Raw genomic sequence first — 19,194 nt, forward strand, 5'->3', positions numbered from 1 at the left:
GGTCGGCAACAAGAAAGGCGGCTTTCTGTTCCTTTCGTCTGTACTCGTGGGCACGCAACAAATCGTGAGCAGCGACGATAGTAGCCACGTTTACACTGATATGTTAAAAGTGCACCCTGTTCATACACGATGCTTGTAACACAGCTAAGATATTCACCCACCCTTAGTGGAAATGTGCCGTATTAGGATAGTACATAGTGAAGACGAATGCCGCAGTTTTTGCAGCAAGCCCATAATGTTTCTGTCACTGGCAGCTAAGCATGCCCATCTGCTTCTGTCCCCTCAATGTGGACATGGCTGCATTCTTGCTGCAAACTTGCCGATATTAACAATATTGTTCATTACTGATACAGAAGAAACTGTTTCAATGCACGTAATGTACTCGCAAGAAGAAGAAAAAATCGCGTTTGGCGCGTTCGGTTTGGTCCACCGGCTGGGATTTTTGTTTTGGTGTCCCGCACTGTTACAGCGGCAGTCACCTGTTTGTTGACCTGTTGTCATACCGCAGCAAATGCGGGATGAAAAATAAAATTTTTTTTTTTCGTTTTGCAGAAAATTTAATTCGCGCAATGATTGCACCCCTGAATTTGCATCAACAAAAATTGACGCAAATTCAGGGGTGCAATCATCACGCAAGTAAATACGATTATTCATCTGCTATGACAAGTCCTGCAGCTAGGTTTAGTGTGACAGCAGTTCTTACATTCGGCCCTGTGATATGGTGTTCTGCATAATTGGGTGGATGCATCATTTTTTACAAAGATGGCTTTCTTTCAAGCTGTCATTTAATCGAAGCTTGAAGTGCTCTTACTGTTACTTCTCTGATTTCCTACAGGCCGAAGAAATCACACTGACCATAGGGCAGGCATTTGACCTGGCTTACAGGAAGTTTCTTGAAACTTCAGGCAGAGACCTTGAGATGAGGAAACAGTTCATGATTCTCCAAAAAAGGGTGAGTTGTTGCCGCTTCTTTCTGCTACCAGTGACCAATGCAATTAGGTTACGGTCTGTTTTCAAACTGCACCTCGAAAGCCCCCTCTCCACAAGATGACTCCTTTCCATTGCCTGTCATGCGTGTGGGGCCAACTCTGTTGCACATTCCACCTCATTGCAAGCAACAGAGAATGCCCACATGTGGCTGTGCCTCCTAGCTGGAAGGGAGTGCACTGTCTATGAGACATGCATAGGGGACGTAAAACTTTGTTGATTGAAATGCATTACCATCGTTTGCTCAATGTGGTGCCGACCTTGTGTACAAAGTTTACAGAACCTTAATTGCCAAAAGAACATAAGTGTTCGCACTGAGCTTTACACAGTGGCATTCAAATAAAGACCAGTCATTGCTTATGCAAACATTTGTTTCGTTGTATGGCCGTGGTTACAGGTCATGTGAAATAGTATGTTGCAGTGGTGCTTCTTAGCGCAGTCATTGACTCAGAGCTACTTGGATTGTCTTTAGTTTGTTGTGTATTTAAACATGTGCAGAAGTAGTCACCCTTGTAGACTTACAATCCAGTTGCATTTGTTCGTGTACTTGCATACATTTGCTAGTTTGACGGTGCTTTTTCTGTTGTGTGTGAAGGTGCAAGACCTGGAAGAAGAGAACAGTCGATTGCGCAAGTGTCTTCGTGACGGGGATTACTCGCATGGTGACGACATTTCCTCCCCTACCGAGACGACCAATCACAAGCCAAAGGCTAAGGTTTGGCTTTTCACTTATGCTTGTTTACGTTGTTGGGAAGCCAGATAATAGTCACCTGCGAAAGGGCATGAAAAATTTAGCTGTCCAAATATGTGCCGCTGGCTCAAGAAACGATATGGACGAGTCGTGCATCCGCGAATGGAAACTGTTTTTGCAAAGATGTGAGCACTGTTGTACGCAGTTATTGCCATGGGTTATATGTACAGAATTTCTTTTTTTCCAGGCTCTTGTAAGTAGGGGTGGGAGGTGTATGTGGAAAAATATGGTATTTAAATTTCGAATTGAAATCAAACCCTGATTGCCCCAATAATTCCATGCAATTTTCTAATGCCTATAAATTTGAATCGATAAAAGCCTTGGAATAGCTACCATGCCATCATGGCCTCAGAGGTGAGCTTGTGGCCGAGTTACAAATCTTTGAAGTCATTGCTACGGTGGCATTACATAAATTGTGTTAAACTTTCCTTTATTCACCTTAGTGGCTCATTAGTTGGGGTGTCTGCTGTTAAACACAAATTCGTTGCCAGTTTCACTCCTGGGCATGGCGGCAGGGTGCAAAAACATTCGCGTACAGTGCTTTGGGTGTGCATTAGGAAGCCACATGCGCTCAGAATTAATCCAGAGCCCTTGCAATGCAGCATCCCTCATAGACTACTGTGCAGCTTTGCAACGTTAAACCACACAATTGAATTCATTCTTGTTGTGAAATGATTTTGTATTCAGGTTTGATTTGGTTGTCTGTCTACAGGAATATTTGATGCTATTCCAGGAGAATTTGATTTATAAGCTGAAATTTCAGAATTTGCACAATATGTACACAATTTCATTTTAACGTACCTTGTGAGTAGCCCTAAAGATTTTTCATTTGGTTTGAGCTTTACTTCATCTTTTATTGAACTACATTATGTGTTTCAATGCTCGGCAGTTCTGTGCACCCTATTTACCAACACACTATCCAGTGTAGTTGTTGCAGTGTGGCGAAGCACTGAGATCACAAGTAGTCTATTTGGAAGTGACCACCGCAAGGTGGTGAATCACAAGTAGGTTTCATTTGTGAGTGACCAGGCTGCATTGCCAGGCCCTGTTTTTGTATTGTTTCTGTTTGCATTGCATGAATTCAATGTCCTGGAACATATTTTATGCCTCGCAACTGTAACCAGCGCACGAGTCATTGAAGCTGTTGTGCCTAGTGGCCAAACAGCCCTTGGAAAACTGATACATCCCTGAGAAAGTCCCATGAAATGCAAACCGCCCCATGGAAGGAAGCCCCACAGAATGCGACTACATAGCAGTCCACTTATAACGACACCACATATACAAATATATCTGTTATAACGATGAGTCTACTTCAGAGTATGAACTTTTGCATTAATGCTATAAGAAAAAACGTATATAGTGATATTATTCACCGCATATCGGACATAACCATCAAAATTCTGCCTTTAGGGCGGCATTTTACAAGCAGAATAAATTGGAAAATTGCTAAATTCCTCTTAACTGAAATGGGGCAGAAAGTTTGCGTATGCTAGTTTGTATCTGCCGCCATTACTGTGCAGCCTGTCCTGCCAGTGTGCCGATTGCGAGAGCCACGGAGAGCATCGCAAGTTGGCGCAGCCTCCCACAATATTGCACCAGCTCCTTCGCGTCCGCGTCGCCGGCTTGTGTTCAGAGAAAAAAAAACTGAATAAAAAAGCGCGAAGCAAACCGCACCTCTGCACTTCCTTTCTACAATCTCCCTCAGCAAGCGCGGAAATGCGCTACGGAAACAGTGGTCGGTGCGCCGACAAAGTGCAAACCTGTGTCGCTTGGGGCGAAGCTGCAAATTTCGCAAGACTAAAAGTACGAGCTCGCGCAGGCAACGATATTCACAATTCTCAAAACTGCGAGCACCGCCACGATCATTAAGGCTTGAAGCAGGGATCAAGCGCATCAACAGAAATGGCGGACTTTGAGTGCCAGGGCTAAACCTCCCCATGTGTGAAACCAGCAGGATGGCAGCCACTGACATTAGCGAATTCTGGGACCGCTTCGCTACTGGCAATAAAATAGGCAGTGGTTCGTTGGAAGAGTTTCTGAGTGCAGATAGTGCTGCCTCGTTCTGCGAAGAATCTCCGCCGGGGCAATCGTTGTCGCGACACAGACGGCGGCAGGGTGTGACGGAGGTAACGACAGCAGCAGCATTGACTAGATTGACAGTGGCCCGCCTTTGACACAGACCCCAATGTTCACGCAAAGTGCACTGTCATCAATAGTCATTCACCGATTTCATGCGTGCTAAAGTATAGCCGCCAGTGTTCACGCAGCTGCTGGACGCGATGCACACCACAGTTGTGAACCTGAAACTTCTGCGAAAGCAAGTGCAGATTTCTATTTCAGCGTGCCTAATGCTTGGCACACTGCTTAGAGGCATAAATGAACATTTCATTTTTGACAGCCTACTTTCTGCAACGGCAATTTTTTATTGTAAGTGGCAAATTTGGTGTCAGTTATGGCTATAGGTCCAGTAATGCTTTTGTATTTTGTAAAATAAGCTGTACATTAAGAATGAATGAATGTAAAGGTATGTTTGGCAGTTTTTTTTAAAGCAGTCCAGATGTAGCAATGATCAGTTGTAACTAATGGATTTTTAATTCTTCTTCATATCGTTATAAGTGGACTGCACTGTATTTTAATTGATTACAACTTTATTCATCATCCAGAATGACGCGTTTTCAAACAGTCTTGCGCACTACTTTAGGTCGTCATTATAGTGCATTCTTGCTATGCACTGCATGATAGAGCTGACAGTCTAAATAATTGAGCATGTCTGAAAAATACCTGAAGTAGTGTACTCCCCACACATATGTGCACTTTAAAAAGGAGCAATAAAGGACCACTTGAGGCAGCTGTGCTGTATTGGTACAGAACTGAACTATGGTATTAGCAACACTAAATCCTATGACTGACAGTACCAGCTGTAAAAGCAAGGTACCAGTTTTAGAGATGTGTCTATCTTACAAAGTGTCCAAGTTCTTGCATGTGATGGCTTGATCTCGGATGCAAGCACTCGTAGATAACAGGTCATTACTGGGGAGTTGTCTTTCTCCAAGATAGATGCATCCTCAAAAGGAGCGTGTAATTTTTACAGCTAACTGTACTTCTGATAACACTGGTAGTTATCAGAAGACTGTAGGGAGAGTGCTATCAGTGTCACTTTTTTTTTTTTCGGGACTATTTAAGAGCATGGGCAATATGGAAGGCATGCAGCTGCAATGCATTGGAAGCTGCTGAGAGGTGTCAAGTGCTTCAGTGAAAGGTTGCATTTTCAAGCAGATAAGCTGTTGGACTTGCACTAAGTAGCAAGCTGCCACTTTTCCTGCCTTGAAGCTGTACACACGCGTTGTCGTTCATAGGTGTTGCACAACTGGCTTGTCTGCTGTCACAGGTGCGGGCGATCTCGACGAATGGAACCAGCAAACCCAGCTCAAGTAATGTGGTTCCAGAGCCTCTACCACCGCCATTGCCTCCCCGCACTGCCGACCATGGCCAGGTAAAGATGTGTTTTATTTATTTATACTAACGACAGCGTCAGCATATGCAGGGATCACATAGCCTTTCAGCTCCTGTTTAATAAAACATGTCTGTGTGTGAAGAAACTGTTGGGGGCATGTCAACTGTTTTCTTTGCATTGTAGGCTCATCATCACACTGATGTGTGTTGTAAAAACCAGCACAGTGACCCTGTGATAATGGAATTCTGAGTGCGCGGTAGCTTGCCCAATCCTCGGCCACAATGGCAGCAATATAATGAGAGCGAAATTAACTTTTTTGTGTATTGAGCTTTGCTTATTCATTGAACGCCTGTTTCCTTTAAATTTGAGCTTTATTTCCACAGTGATTTCCACAGGAAGGGGGCGGACAATGAGATCTCTTGCATGGTACTTAGGTTCAGGCACATTTTAAAGAACTTGGGTGGTCAGAACTGCTTAAAAGCCTGTACTACAGCATCTCGTGCGCCACTGTCCAGATGTAAGATTTCAAACCCCTGGGAAACACTATCATTTACCACTTCATATAAAGGCCATCCTCAGCAAGTTTCTTTTCCAAGGGCAGCCAGGTGTACACCGTTCACTTTTCTCACTCTGGGTTGAATGCAGCATTCACAAGACCTCTTTGGCCTGACAGTGCCAACTGTTGGCACACGTCTTGAAAACTTGTCCATGGATGACCTGGAGGATTTCAATCCTAGAGCAGAGACTGAGCAAGTACAAGCCAAAACGAATGGGTGTTCAGAGGTATCCACCAACGGTGAGTTTTCCTTATGGTTGTGCTTCAAAATAAACTTCGGCTATTCGCCTGTGTCGTGTTTTAAATGCTTCTATGCCTCTTTCACTTTCAAATAAAAGAAGACAGCTCAGAAGATTAAGTAAGTACAGCTGCACATAAGCGCCGCAATGTCGTCATTCTATTAACTTTGCCATTTCACTCGCTACAAAATGCCTGAACTGCTTTCAATGCATTGTGCAGCTGCATATATGGGTGGCATTGTACTCTGGCAGTAACTGTGTATTGCACAACCACGCCCAAGGAGCGTAGATGACCGCGACTCAATTTCCTGCGTACAAGGGAGGAAAGCGGGAAGGAAACACGCAATCTTCGTCTGTGCCTGGCGCTGGGAGAGGGTAGGGAAGGAGTGGCGCAGCATTTTCTTTGGCAGCAACTGTACGGCCGTGGCGTGCCCTATCTTGAAAACGAACTGCATTGGGGGCTAAGTCGATGGCGGCTCATACCTATGTGCCTGCTGCATTCTTGCCACTCAGTTTGCATTGAAGCTGTTTGCAAGTTTATATGGCTGCTAAAACTACTATCCTTACTTCATTTAGCTGTCTACACATTTGCTATCACAATCAATGGCTTGCATTTTGAAACTGACTTTTTAGAGGTGGCTGTGGAAAAAAAGAGTAGCTCAATATTTTACCCCGCACAATGAACGCACCTCCCAACTCTGCGCACATTTTTTTGGAAAAAAAAGTGCATTCGTTCAGAGAGTAAATGCGGTAGTTTCGTTTTGACTGGGTGCCATGGTTGTGCATACAATGTCACACACGACGGAAGCTGTCAAGGATGAAGAGTGCCGGCTACATTGCCATGGAGGGGCAATTTGTTGACAACCGACTCGCTGGTGAAAAAAATAATCAGGATGTGCACACACTAGTTAAAGGCATATCTCGGATAAAGGTGTGCATTGCACTGTGAAGATAGCCGCGAGGCCTTCGCCTCTGCAAGTGCTTATCAGGATTAGCTGATTCATTCAGTAAATGAAAGCTTGTTGAAGTAGTAAGCACTTGCTCATTATTTTATTGATACTGTCAATAATGCTATTTTCGGTTCACTGACTTTCTTTTTTGGTTGCATGAAATTTCTGTTAGCTGTGTTTTGCTGTAGTTTATTTATTTATTTAACCATACTGCAGGCCAATTCTTTGGCCCTAGCAGGAGGGGCATTTTCAGAATGACAAACAGTGAATAACAGCAATAAATTCAGTGCTGCTGAAGGCATTTTGTTTGCTTAATGGCCTTGTTGCTCAGAGTGTGTAAGTTTGGTGAGCATTTCTGTGTGTTCAAAGAGGCCATGTGATCATTCTTGCATGAGATGCAGGCTAGACTCGTGTAGAGAGCACACCCAGCAGTGGAGAGTGATGCATGCATTAAAATTGATGGGAAGGTGTTAAAGGGACACTAAAGGCAAATGTTAAGTCAAGCTAAACTGATAAATTAAAGCTCAAGAATACCTTAGGCATCAATATCACGAGCACAGTTTTAGTAATAGAGAAGTTGAGGTAAATGTAGGACAAGATTTGCAACTCACCCGGGACAGTCAAGTACTAGACCAATGACAAAGGCACTTATTTTATTTCTTTCGCCAGTACTCGACCTCTTGTAATAAAAATATAATTGCATTGCATTATAAGATGGAAGAAAATGCTACTTGTCCACTTCTATTCAATGTTTAGAAGTAACTCATTGATGTTACTCTTGACAATGATGCAGGCCATAGAAAGGTTTCATTTTCGCTCGACTCTGTGCCGCCCTTTGCCTTTGTGTTTCAGTAGTTCTATTCAGTAGTAGTTCAGTAGTTCTACGCTGGTTTTTCTGGCTCGCACAAATCCCACAAACTGCAAGTAGCAGAGATTTCCACGTTCATGCGATATTGCGGGATGTCCGAACGGTCCACACCACTTGACTAAGAGCAGCTGCAGCGGCATATCCAACACTCCACCTTGACTCCGTTTCTCCATGGCCGTGCATTTTCACTTTGAGCAATACCGTACTGCCTTCTATCGGGCACCATTTTACTCTGATGGCTGTAAAGGGCGGGCAGGGTGTTAGCATTGTCGCCACTCCCCTGCTCAGGGGTGGGCAATTTGATGAGCTAAAAATATGCAGACCCTTCAGACTAAATTTCCTCTTAACTGCAGTCATTTCTTTGAATGAATCACATGCTGCGAGGTTTCTGGAATGGTATTTTAACAGTGCACGTTGACTTAATATTTGCCTTTAGTGTCCCTTCAAGCTTGTGCAAATATCAGAATTGTCACTTTGTAGTGAAGGTGAAGAACAGAACTGTCAAAAAGCAAAACCAACGTATGCATAATTTTCATTCAAACCAAGTTTAAAGCAAATAGTGAGTGTCAAATAATTTTGAAGTGAGTAGTAGTTTGAATTTGAATAGTTTAGGGATTTGCATAAGAGTTTGACACAACAGCCAGAAGCAAATCCTAAGGGTTCTTTACTAAGATAAACAGATTCATCTTTGGAGTCGGTTTGTATTAAAAGTGCCTTCTTAGATCTTTCTTGCGAAAACACAAGTTCATCTTTTTTTTATACCTGTATTACATAAAATTCGTTAACTTTTGCTCGTTGTTACAATTTTCTACTAGAAATTGCATGATGCTCGATGCTTCAGAGGACTTGACTGTACAGTGTCAGGCAGATTCAACCCATTTTGTCCAGTAAGTGGATACACGAACTTAATAACATTCGTTTGTCAGCTGGTCATCGACTGGCCCGAATACTGCTTCTACGGCCCTCAGTCCTGCGTGAGACCTCAGGCCCCCGATCGCTGTTGAGCCATGTGACGAGTGGCAAACTTTTTACAATGGCTTGCCAACTACCACCATGTGGGCCAGTGGCTAATTTTCGTCATCGCCACACTGCCTTTGCTTTTAGACCTAACCAATGCTGCTTCTCTGTTGGCAACCGAACTTAGTTATGTGCTGAGTCAATGCAGATCTATTTGCAGTGGCTGTGCAACTGTCAGAAAGCCTTAGAAGCTATAGCAAATGAAAGCAAGAGCACAGGAAACAATGTGAATGGCACAAACTTTCTTCATAGCTGCCATTTTTCTGACATTGTGCACATGGATCATGTCTAAAAAATTGGGCAAGACACGGAGTCTGAAACTCCTGTTAGTGTTGTACATTGGTTTAAGATAGAAAATACAATTGGCATAATTGACTGACATGCTCAATGAAATAAAGGTGTTTGTTGCTACTTTCTTAGCACAGGTGCGGTTGTTGGGTTATTTCAGAAAGTGTATGAGATTGAAGTGGCATAGTTACTTTGTTTTAATGCATTAGCATTAGGAGTGTTGAAATGGAAAAAAGTCTGAAGTGTCTCTCCTTGAAGAGACAGGATGTGTGTCAAGTGAGCTGCTGAACAACACTTCTATATATGGTGAATGCGGTTTAGATCATGGATCTGGGACCATGAAGAGGTGCAATGTAATGTTAATGCATTTCTCTCGTGTTTACCGCTAATTGGCCACTGTATTTTTTGGCATTTACACTCTACAAACCAACCAGCTGTGCAACTCTGCTGTTAGATGACATCCTGAGCATGGGAAAGAGACCTGCACATTGTAACAGTGTAATAGAGCCATATAATTTTTTTTCACCATCACAACAGCAATTTTATCTTTCGCAAGAAATATCCATCACAGCTGGTCTCTTGGTGGTGTATGCAGGTACATCAGACACACCGTCCAGCATTGCAGCAGCAAAGGACCTGTTTGGTGCTGAGCCATTTTCGCCGACGAAAGAGGAAGATCCTTTCGGCATGGGTGACTTCTCAAACAACCTTGGAGCTCAGGAACTGGAGAACGCAATTGGCATAATTGACCGCAGGCTCAATGAAATGAAGGTGTGTGTTGCTGCTTTCTAGGCACCGATGCAGTTGTCCAGCAACTGCAGAAAGTGTGAATTGGTCTCTTACAAGTTGGCAGTGCCTTGTTTTGTGTAGTGTTATATTTCAACATGTCCCACTTTGCAAAAAGGGGCTTCCCAAGTTTCAGTGCCGAATGTATGTATTAGGGACTTTCTATGCTTTCTATGCTTCTATGCTTTCTAGCTTTGTATGCCTACACTATGCCCACAGGGATGAAATTTATGGTACTCCTGCTCTAATTTTTTTAGTTGCGCACAGTTAGCATATTGAAGTACAGTCAACATCCAACTTTTTGGACTCCCTAGGTGTGGCGAAGACATCCGAAAAATGGGGTAGTCAAGAATAATGAATGCATGCTTGTTACTGCTCCCAAGGGCTCAAATTGCCACAGGCACGTTTGGAGTAGCTCTGAAGGCCTGCCAGTACACTTGGCAGGTGTATTGGTGTGCATACTGTCACAGGAGACAGCGGATGTACGCATGCATAATTAAAGAATACATACTGTGTCCTGCGACATTGGCCCCTTTCCTTTCTTAGTATGCTTCACCGCAGTACATTCGGTATGCATGAGTCTAACAACATTGTATTGCCACGAAGCTGACTTTTGGGAACTGGCATTATGCAACATGCAACCCTTGCCTTACGTTCTGCACTTCAAAGCCTTCCATGAGGATGACAAAGGCAACAAGAGCTCTGGTTTGACACTGCAAGATAATCAAAATGCCAGTAGTGGTGGCTTCGATTAATACTGTTTTGGATGTGCGGTAACGGCAGAAAGTCTGGAAAATCTGACGAAGGGTCTTAGTGTCCACAATTTCAGATATCCCATACATTGGCTCTTTGAAATACCGTATTTACACGATTGTAAGTCGACCTATATTTTAAAATCTGAAAATCTGAAGTGAGGGGGTCGACTTACAATCGAAACCAAAACATGGCACCTCCAAAAAGCGAGACTGAGATATCAGGGGAGCTACAACGTAGTTACAATTTCATGTTTGCTCTATGGCCCTACCCGTAGCTTTCACTATCCCGCACGTTTGTTCTCTTTTCGGAAGAGTTTTTCAACATTATTAAGACTTTTACAGTGCACACAACACTCATGGGGGGTGTGGATAGTCGATGGAAGTGCTGCTGTTTCATTTGCAGTGGCACCCCCAGAATGGCGGCACTTACAGGGTCTATCGATAGTTCATGAAAGAGCAGGCGCCGCTCACGTGTTTATATTTCCCTGTAGCTCTTAGTTTGATGCGTTCGACTCGATTGCCGGCTACGTGGTACTTCCATGCTTCCTCATGGTGCGAGAGTGGCGACTGAAGCGAAGCAAAACTTTTACCTGTGACGGCAAGCGAAGAATTTCCCACAGGCCGAAGTTGAGACGCTTTCCAGAGCTGTAGGCCAAGCTTGCAGGGTAAGTCGCTGAAATGCGTGATCGGTCCCTGCCAGCGAAGTTTGACATGGTCATGAAACAAGCCTGGATCTTCGTTTTTTAAGGACCTGCTCCACTGTGAGTACGAGTGGCTGGCGGCAGAAGACCGCACGCGCACTTACGCCATCCGGACCTGTCAAAAGAGCCTCCCGGACGGCTGCGTGTGGTTGGGTGCATTCATTGTGGGCTGCTGTTCCGCACAATGTCATGGTGCGATCGTTTGCCAAATGTTGAATTTCACTGGACGACGACACACTGTGGGACTGTAGCAGCGATGACGACGGCAGCACTAGTGAGGACGATGGCACAAGTGAGGACGAATAGTCCAGTGACCATGGCAGCTACTAATAAATTTTCGTTACGGAATGTGCCCTCGGGTATGCTTCTTTTTTTTTCCTGTCACACGATATGGGGGGGGTCGACTTACATTTCAGTCGACTTACAATCATGTAAATACACAGTACATGGTGGTGCTGCGAAGGTGTCCAAATTATAGGGTGTTTCTGAAAAACCTTTCATTGACTGTATTCAAAAACAAATTGAAAAATGTTCATATTTATGAATGTGACTATTCAATTCACTCTTCGGAAGTTTTAAATACTACCATACACTTCTGTTAATTCGGCTTTGGTTAACTCTTTCCCTACCATGGGAAAAATAGGCATTTTTCTTAGGTTGCGCCAGATTTTTTTTTCTGAAGGAGCTACTGCATTAAATATCTTATGTAGTACGTAAACAAAAAGCAGAATGAATGCACTTTTCATGCATAAGTTTTATTAACGAGATGTATGTCATAAAAAAGATATAAATTGCCAGAACCAAAATTGTGGGATAAAATTCTACAAAGTTTGTAAAGGTGTCCTTGTATACTTAAAAAAGAATGTAACAAAAATTTAGATATACAAAATGTATTACCATCTAATAGGCACTATCTCCAAAAAAATCAATTATTCATTAAACAGGCATTCATTCCAGTGCAAAAAATTAACTGCAAGCACTGCAGTTGGGTGTGCCGGGCTGCAGCCGCCGATGTTTCAGACTGGTCTACGTCGTCATCGCTCTGAGTCTGCCTGTCGAAAAGGCAGCATCCACAGACTCGCTGCTGCTCAATCCATCTATAAAATCAGACACAGCTGAATTGTGAGAACTGCGATCTTTCGAAGTGTGTGGGCCGCTTCCGAAGGTGTTCATTTTTGCTTTCTACTTTGATAATCTCAAAACTTCGGAGCAAGTTAAAAATTAGCGCCTAGTGGGGAAAAAGTGTTTCACCCGAAAGGCGAAGAATCGATTACGATGGCAAATTAGTAGACTGCTAGATGAAGTACGGATAGTAGTTTTATCAGCTGTATAAACTTGGAAACATTCAATTACAGTAAAACCTCATTAAACCATACCCGCTTAAACAGTAGTTTCGTTTCAAAAGCAGTAAAGTCAAATCTCCAACTCAATGGCTATTGAACATAATGCATTTTGTATCCGTATAAACCGTACCAGATTATTGCGTATGTGTACGTTAACACATGGTGTTTCCACTTTTCGTCACGCAAACACGTTGGTGTGTCGTCTCCATCGGACGGCCCAGCAGTCCAACAAGCCTCAGAGAGCGGAACAACGGCCTCCAAGCGCCCTTCGCCTTTGTGCGTGAAGCCATATCATCATCATTTCGGCGGCGTGCCAGAGAGCGTTGTGGTGTCGTGCAAGCAAGGACTTGCGTCATGCCGAAGCTCGGATAAAAAAAACGCCGGGTGCTCAGCATAGAAGAAAAACTAGACATCATTCATGCTATCAAACGTGACACGAAAAAAGTCAGCGCTGGCACGCGACAGGGATCTGCTGTTTACTACTGTATGTGGCATGTGGAATGCGAAGAAGTTGCTTGGCAGCGTTGCTGCGACCGCGAAGAGATGTTAGCTTTGAGGTTAGACTTTTCGCCATCGTTGTCTCTGTTGTTGCTGAAGTGTCAACTAGCTACAGTGGTGAGGATGCCATGGAAAGCGACAGCATGGGCGATTCAGGCCCGACAGTGGCAGAAGCTGTGCGTCACGTCAGCCTTATGAATCAAATCATCGCGACGAAAACAGCACCCCGAAATGAAAAAGGTGCCCAGCGACTTCCGAGCGCTACCGCGTGCGTATGGAGAATACGTAATGCCAATGAGGAATCTGCCATGCGAGTGTTTGCTGTTAATAGGGGACTGACTGAAAAGCTGGCTCGCAGCTTCAGCAAGTTTGAGGCCGCTGCTGTCGCTGCTAGGGCGGTGCCGCAACATGAAGCAAAAATAACTTTTGTCGCGCAAAGTGAATAAATACTGCACATTTTTTCCCCTACATCGCACTCTCTCCGAGTTGCGTTTTTGACAGGTAAGTGGGCGATCTCGTGCTATTTCAGTTAAACAGCACTACCGTTTAGTACATGCTTTTTCCGAGCTCCGGCCAACTACGGTTTAACAAGGTTTCACTGTACTAAATGAATTAACAAGCATGGTGTCGGCATGCACAAGCAAACATAAACACATCACACTTGATGAGCACAGACACTTGCTGTCAAAATGCTGCTGTGAGCAAGTGTGGCAACAGCAGCGAGCAAAGTGACCTTCGTGCAGTCTATCACTTAAACGCAGTGTGCACATAGGTATGAGCCACCTGTAGAGCTCTTTCAAGATACGGTGTGCGTGACCGTACACTATGTAGTTAACTGCAACTACCAATAGCAATGGCCTATGGAAATCGGCTTTATTACAAAATAAAGCTTAAGTCTGCCTCCTTAAGAGAGTCACCCTGACTTATTGCTCTAAACATGCGCTGTAGTTTTCATTGCACTGTTTTGACTAAGCAGTTTATAAGTTCACTTACACGGGTGATGTCCTCCTCTGATGTTTTTTCTTTTGGTTCGATCTCGACCGAAATGCCCCAACAGCGCCTATGCATTTCTATGGGCCCAAACTTGTTATTTCTATCTTAAGCTTGGCCTTCACCAGATAACTTTAACTTAACCAGTTGGCATGCACATGCCTGACCCCTATGGTGCCTCAATAGTGACACGTTTAGTGACAGCACTTCTCAGCAGAGCTTATGAAACAGTGGATGTGTTGAACTCTTGTTATGTCCCATTGAAAATGCCTCTTTTCTGGCTGCCTTAGGAAGCCTTCGAGGAACACCAGTCTCTGCCAGTGACTGGTTATGGCACTTAATCAATTCTAACTAGCACCTTCTTTTCTTTTTCCTAAAGAAATTGGATCAAACGCCATGTTCGCAGTGTTTGTTTGCTTTGCCACATGATGTGGCGGCATAACATGACTCTTGCCTAAATTTTCAATAGTACACATTTTAGTCTAATTTTGTCGCGCAACAGTCTGCAGCCTTCTGTGCATTTCACTGCTGTGCACACTGGCAACACTGTCAGAAATGCCATGTGCATTTGAATGTACTGTGGTGTTCCTGGCAGGAAAATGGCTGGTGTTGTGACAATAGAGGAAATGCCCACAATGTTTATCAGGATTGTCTATGAAATCACACCCTAAAAGATGTTCAGTTTCTGTATAACTTGTATGCTGTTTATAAGGTGCAACCTTTCCACACAATAATCATCAATCTTGTCGCATCCTATAGTTTTCTGTTGGGAACACTGCATAACAATGAAATGCATGGAGTTTGTGACGTGAAAGTGTTGGTTGCACCATGCTAAACATGGGAAATGCACACAAGGTCAATATTCATTGTGTAACTTTTATGAAGTGCAAAAGATGAACAGAAAGAGAAGAAATAAGACAGTGCACAGACTCTCCCTAGTTTATTGGAAAAATCATATATAAAGCTTTTCCTATGCACCACGTGGCAGACAGGAAACAAACACGGCAGAAAACGAACTGGTATGGCATAAAACGCGCCCAGTCGCATGCCCTCAAAATCAAGGGCCGCATTAATCCAAAAGATACAATTTCTTCATTTATTAGTGCAATTGACGATTGGCTTAGTTATCCTAAGACAATAAATATGAAATGCTTCAATAACCTCAGTTACACGACCTCCCTTGAAGGTAGTTTGCAGCGGGTGTGAAGGGTAGGCAAGCAAAGATGACTGATAGTGTCTCCCCATTCCGGCGATGCTATCAGCCACAATGGTGAAGTGCACAGGACAGCTTTGCAAGCTTTGCTTGCCAATCTTACAGACTCCATTATATCGAAGTTTAACTATCAGTTTAGTGATTTTGGCGCGAGTCTTTTCTTCTAGTGCGACCGTATCTGCACACGGCTATATCGGAGTGGCTAAGCACGTACGCAGCCTGTGCGCCCTACTTTAGATGTAAACTACTGCATGTGCGAAGACTGCGTGATCTTGGATAGTGTGGCATTATGTGCGGTATTCCCGCGTGCTTATAGTAGAGGAGTTTGGAAATCTCTCATTTCAGAGAAGCGAGAGGCGGATGAAGCATTCGCTCCCTGCTGCCGGCGCTTTTCGTGATGGCGTTGTCCCACTGAGGGCGACTCAGGGCAGATTGGATGGTACTGCTGATGTGAAAATATCGTCGACATAGCATGAAACAGTCCTTCAGTGCTGACTCTCAAATTCAACAGCAATTATTTCTCACCTAAATTTGCTTTTTCCGATCGCTCGATAATTCAGGAAATTTTGCATCCCCTTCAGTGAAGAAAATGCCATCAGTGACTATTTGGATAAAAAATTGTATCTCTATATAACGAAATTTCGATATAACAAAGCAAATTGCTTACCCTATTTATTTGAATCTAGGCTGATAGTTTTTTTCAATAACCATATGCCAAACTCAAGGGTTGGCTTAGATTCAAGGATTTTTAAAAAATGCGCCAGTTTTTCATTGAAACTGCTAAATATGGTGCATAGCTAGCGCCATCTAGAAAAGTCAGTATCGCAGCCGCTACTAGCCGTGCCAGTCCATTTTGACCTGTGTCGTGTCAGCCGTATCGGTGTGCGGCGTGGCATTATCGCGATGGAACCAAGTAGGAAATGCCACTACAGTGCCGCTTTCAAGTGAAAAGTTGTGATAGCCGCAGAGGCATCGTCGAACCTTCAAGCCGGGCAGGACTTCGGCGTCTACGAGAAAAACATCCGTCGTTGGAGGAGACGACAGCAGCTTTTTGCGTGCGCCGCAACGAGGATGGCATTTAGTGGACCAAAAAAAGGTCGTCACCACGAAGTGGAGACAGTTTTGGCCGACTTTGTTCGGACACAAAGAGCAGCTGCCCTTCCAGTGACAACAGAAGTGCTCCAAGCGAAAGCTAAAGAACTTTCGAGGGAGCGAGGCCTAACGCCAAAGGATTTCAAAGCTAGTCGGGGCTGGCTTCAGAAATTCATGAAGCGCTTTGGCTTCAACCTCCGGCGTCGCACTTCACCCAGAAGCTGCCAAGCAACTTTGAAGAAAAGCGACAGGCTACAACCTTGGACAAATCAACAACGCCGACCAGACGGCTGTGCATTTTGATATTCCAGTGGCATACACCGTGAATGAAAAGGGTGCCGAGGAGGTGAAGGTGCGCTCTGTGGGCTACGAGAAGCAGTGCGCAACTGTGATTCTGTGCTGCACAGCTGATGGACATAAAGTCCCTCCTTATATGATATTTAAAAGGAAGACACTGCCTGCTCGAGAAACTTTCCCAAGAAATGTCATTGTGCAGGCAAATGGGAACGGGTGGATGATGGGTGTGATGGTGGAAGAGTGGGTTAAGATTGTGTGGCAACGGCGTCCAGGAGCCCTTTTTGACAAAACTCGCTCCTTGTCATCAACTCTTACCATGCCTGGGCACTTGACCAACAACTTGAAGGCTGCACTCGCCCAAGCGAACACGGACCTCGCTGTCATACCGGGTGGCATGACGGGCCAGTTGCAGCCACTTGATGTCTGCATCAACAAACCTTTCAAAGATCGTCTGCGGAAATATTACACGGACTGGTTGACTGACGAAGACCACATGCTAACAGCAACAGGCCGCATCAAACGTGCATAGCTATTGCAGCTGGCGGGCTGGGTAGCTGCAGCATGGGACAACATTCCAGGTATTTTGATCGTGCGCGCCTTTAAAAAGTGCAGCATATCTAATGCGCTTGATGGTGCCGGAGATAGTGCACTGTTTGAAGGTGACAGTGACAAGGAACACAGCGACGAATCTAGCAGCGACGACGATGTTGACTGAGCTCTGCACGTTCAAATTCAATGAATGCTGTTTGCATTTTGTGAACGCTGTCCTCGCATTTTTTTGTTCGGCCTCCATTCGAGGTAATATATATTTTTTTTTTGTTGGCTTCAGACTTTAGGGGTAGGGGGTCAGCTTAGAATCGCAGTTGGCCTAGAATGAGTAAATACTTTATTTACTGACCTTGTTCATCGAGGTCTAACTGTTCTACCTTCTCAATATTACACATTGCAGGGGTGAGTACAAAAATTACTTGCATAGGCAGTAAATCACAAACATGTAACATACAAATACAGCAATACAGTAGACTTCCACTAACTAGACTTTGGTTTACTCGCTTGTTAGGTTAATTTGATTGCAACCGAACATCCTGGCCAGTGTGCATACATTTCTATTAGACCAAACCTTCATTATTTTGATCCTGGAATTAGCATTCACCAGATAATTCAAACTTGGCCGGTCGTCACGCACACGCCTGGCCCCATTGGTGACCACAGTACTGGCTAATAGCAACATGCCCGTCTTGGCTGTGCTTAGGGTACAGTGAATGCATCAAACGCAAATCATCTCTCATTGCAAACAATTATTTTGGCCGGTTTTATGAAGGCTTTCAAGCAAGAACAGTAGCTCAGTATGAATTACAGTACTCTTTACCTGGCTCTAATGCACACATTTATTTTTTGTCTGTGAAAACTCGTCTGAAAATTGCTATGGTGGTGCAGTCGGATACAAATCCAAAATCGCAATCACAGTAGCCTACCATCAGAGCCATCCATACATCCCAAGATGGAGATCGCTTTGAAGATCACTTTGAAGATGAGGCTCGCATGGGCACATACAGTTGACGAGCGATTTTTCGGACCTTTGAGGGACCGCGAAAATGTCAGAAAAATCAGGCAGTCCGAAAAAACAAATGTGCCCCCAAAAAACTTATTGCTTACTATTGAGTTAGAGGCTGAAAAAAGTGATTAATGGTCTTCTGAACCATGCTTCGCTTGTGTGCAAGCAGGTCCACCTAAATTTCGCCGAGAGTCGTGGTGTCGTAAGCCGACAAAAGAGTTGCAACCGCTTGCATCAGCTCAGCTTGCGTCGGCTGCGCTGCTGCAGGCAAGTCATTGTCATCGCTCTAGGACTCTGCAAGCACTTGGCAAATGATTTCTTCATCCGTGAGCCTGGTGCACAGTTCCAACTCGCTGTCCACATCCATGAATTCGGAAAACGAGACGGTCGAGGGAATTTCGACACCTGCAATGCAAAGGTCGCCGATGAGGGGCTCACTGCCGATGACACTATCCTCGTCCAAGACAGCAGAGTTGCCATTCAACACAAATCCCGTGTGGCGGAAGCAGTTGCGCAGTGTTTTGGGTGCCACCAACTTCCACACGTCAGCGAGCATGCTAAGTGCTCCAAGCAAAACGACAGAGTAGGCTTTTCCACTGTCGAGGCACAACACCACACACGAAAGCAAGCGTGACCGATAGTTCACCTTCAGGTTGAGTATCACGCCTTGGTCCATCGGCTGTAGGATACTTGTCGTGTTCTGTGGCAAGAACTCAACTCGCACAGATTTCAAGTTGTTCATGTGCCCGTGTGCAGCGCAGTTGTCGACGAACAAAACTTTGCGGCCTTCTAGATCAAATTCACAGTCTAGTTTTCTCACACAGCTTTAAAGAAACTTGTGTTATTCATGCCTT

General features: G+C 44.3%; 1 protein-coding gene across 2 annotated transcripts in view; it reads left to right on the forward strand.

Moving 5' to 3' along the window:
* LOC135913349 (PTB domain-containing engulfment adapter protein 1-like) overlaps positions 1-19,194 on the forward strand; it is a 54,056-nt gene that overhangs the window by 28,112 nt on the left and 6,750 nt on the right. For both annotated transcript variants that reach the window (XM_065445944.1, XM_065445945.1), the window contains 5 exons: positions 836-952; positions 1,583-1,702; positions 5,127-5,231; positions 5,838-5,988; positions 9,706-9,881. In XM_065445944.1, the coding sequence (XP_065302016.1) occupies positions 836-952; positions 1,583-1,702; positions 5,127-5,231; positions 5,838-5,988; positions 9,706-9,881 (669 nt within the window). The remainder of the gene's footprint in view (positions 1-835; positions 953-1,582; positions 1,703-5,126; positions 5,232-5,837; positions 5,989-9,705; positions 9,882-19,194) is intronic.

The sequence above is a fragment of the Dermacentor albipictus genome, chromosome 4 (genome assembly GCF_038994185.2).
Source record: "Dermacentor albipictus isolate Rhodes 1998 colony chromosome 4, USDA_Dalb.pri_finalv2, whole genome shotgun sequence".
In the NCBI taxonomy this organism is placed as follows: domain Eukaryota; kingdom Metazoa; phylum Arthropoda; class Arachnida; order Ixodida; family Ixodidae; genus Dermacentor; species Dermacentor albipictus.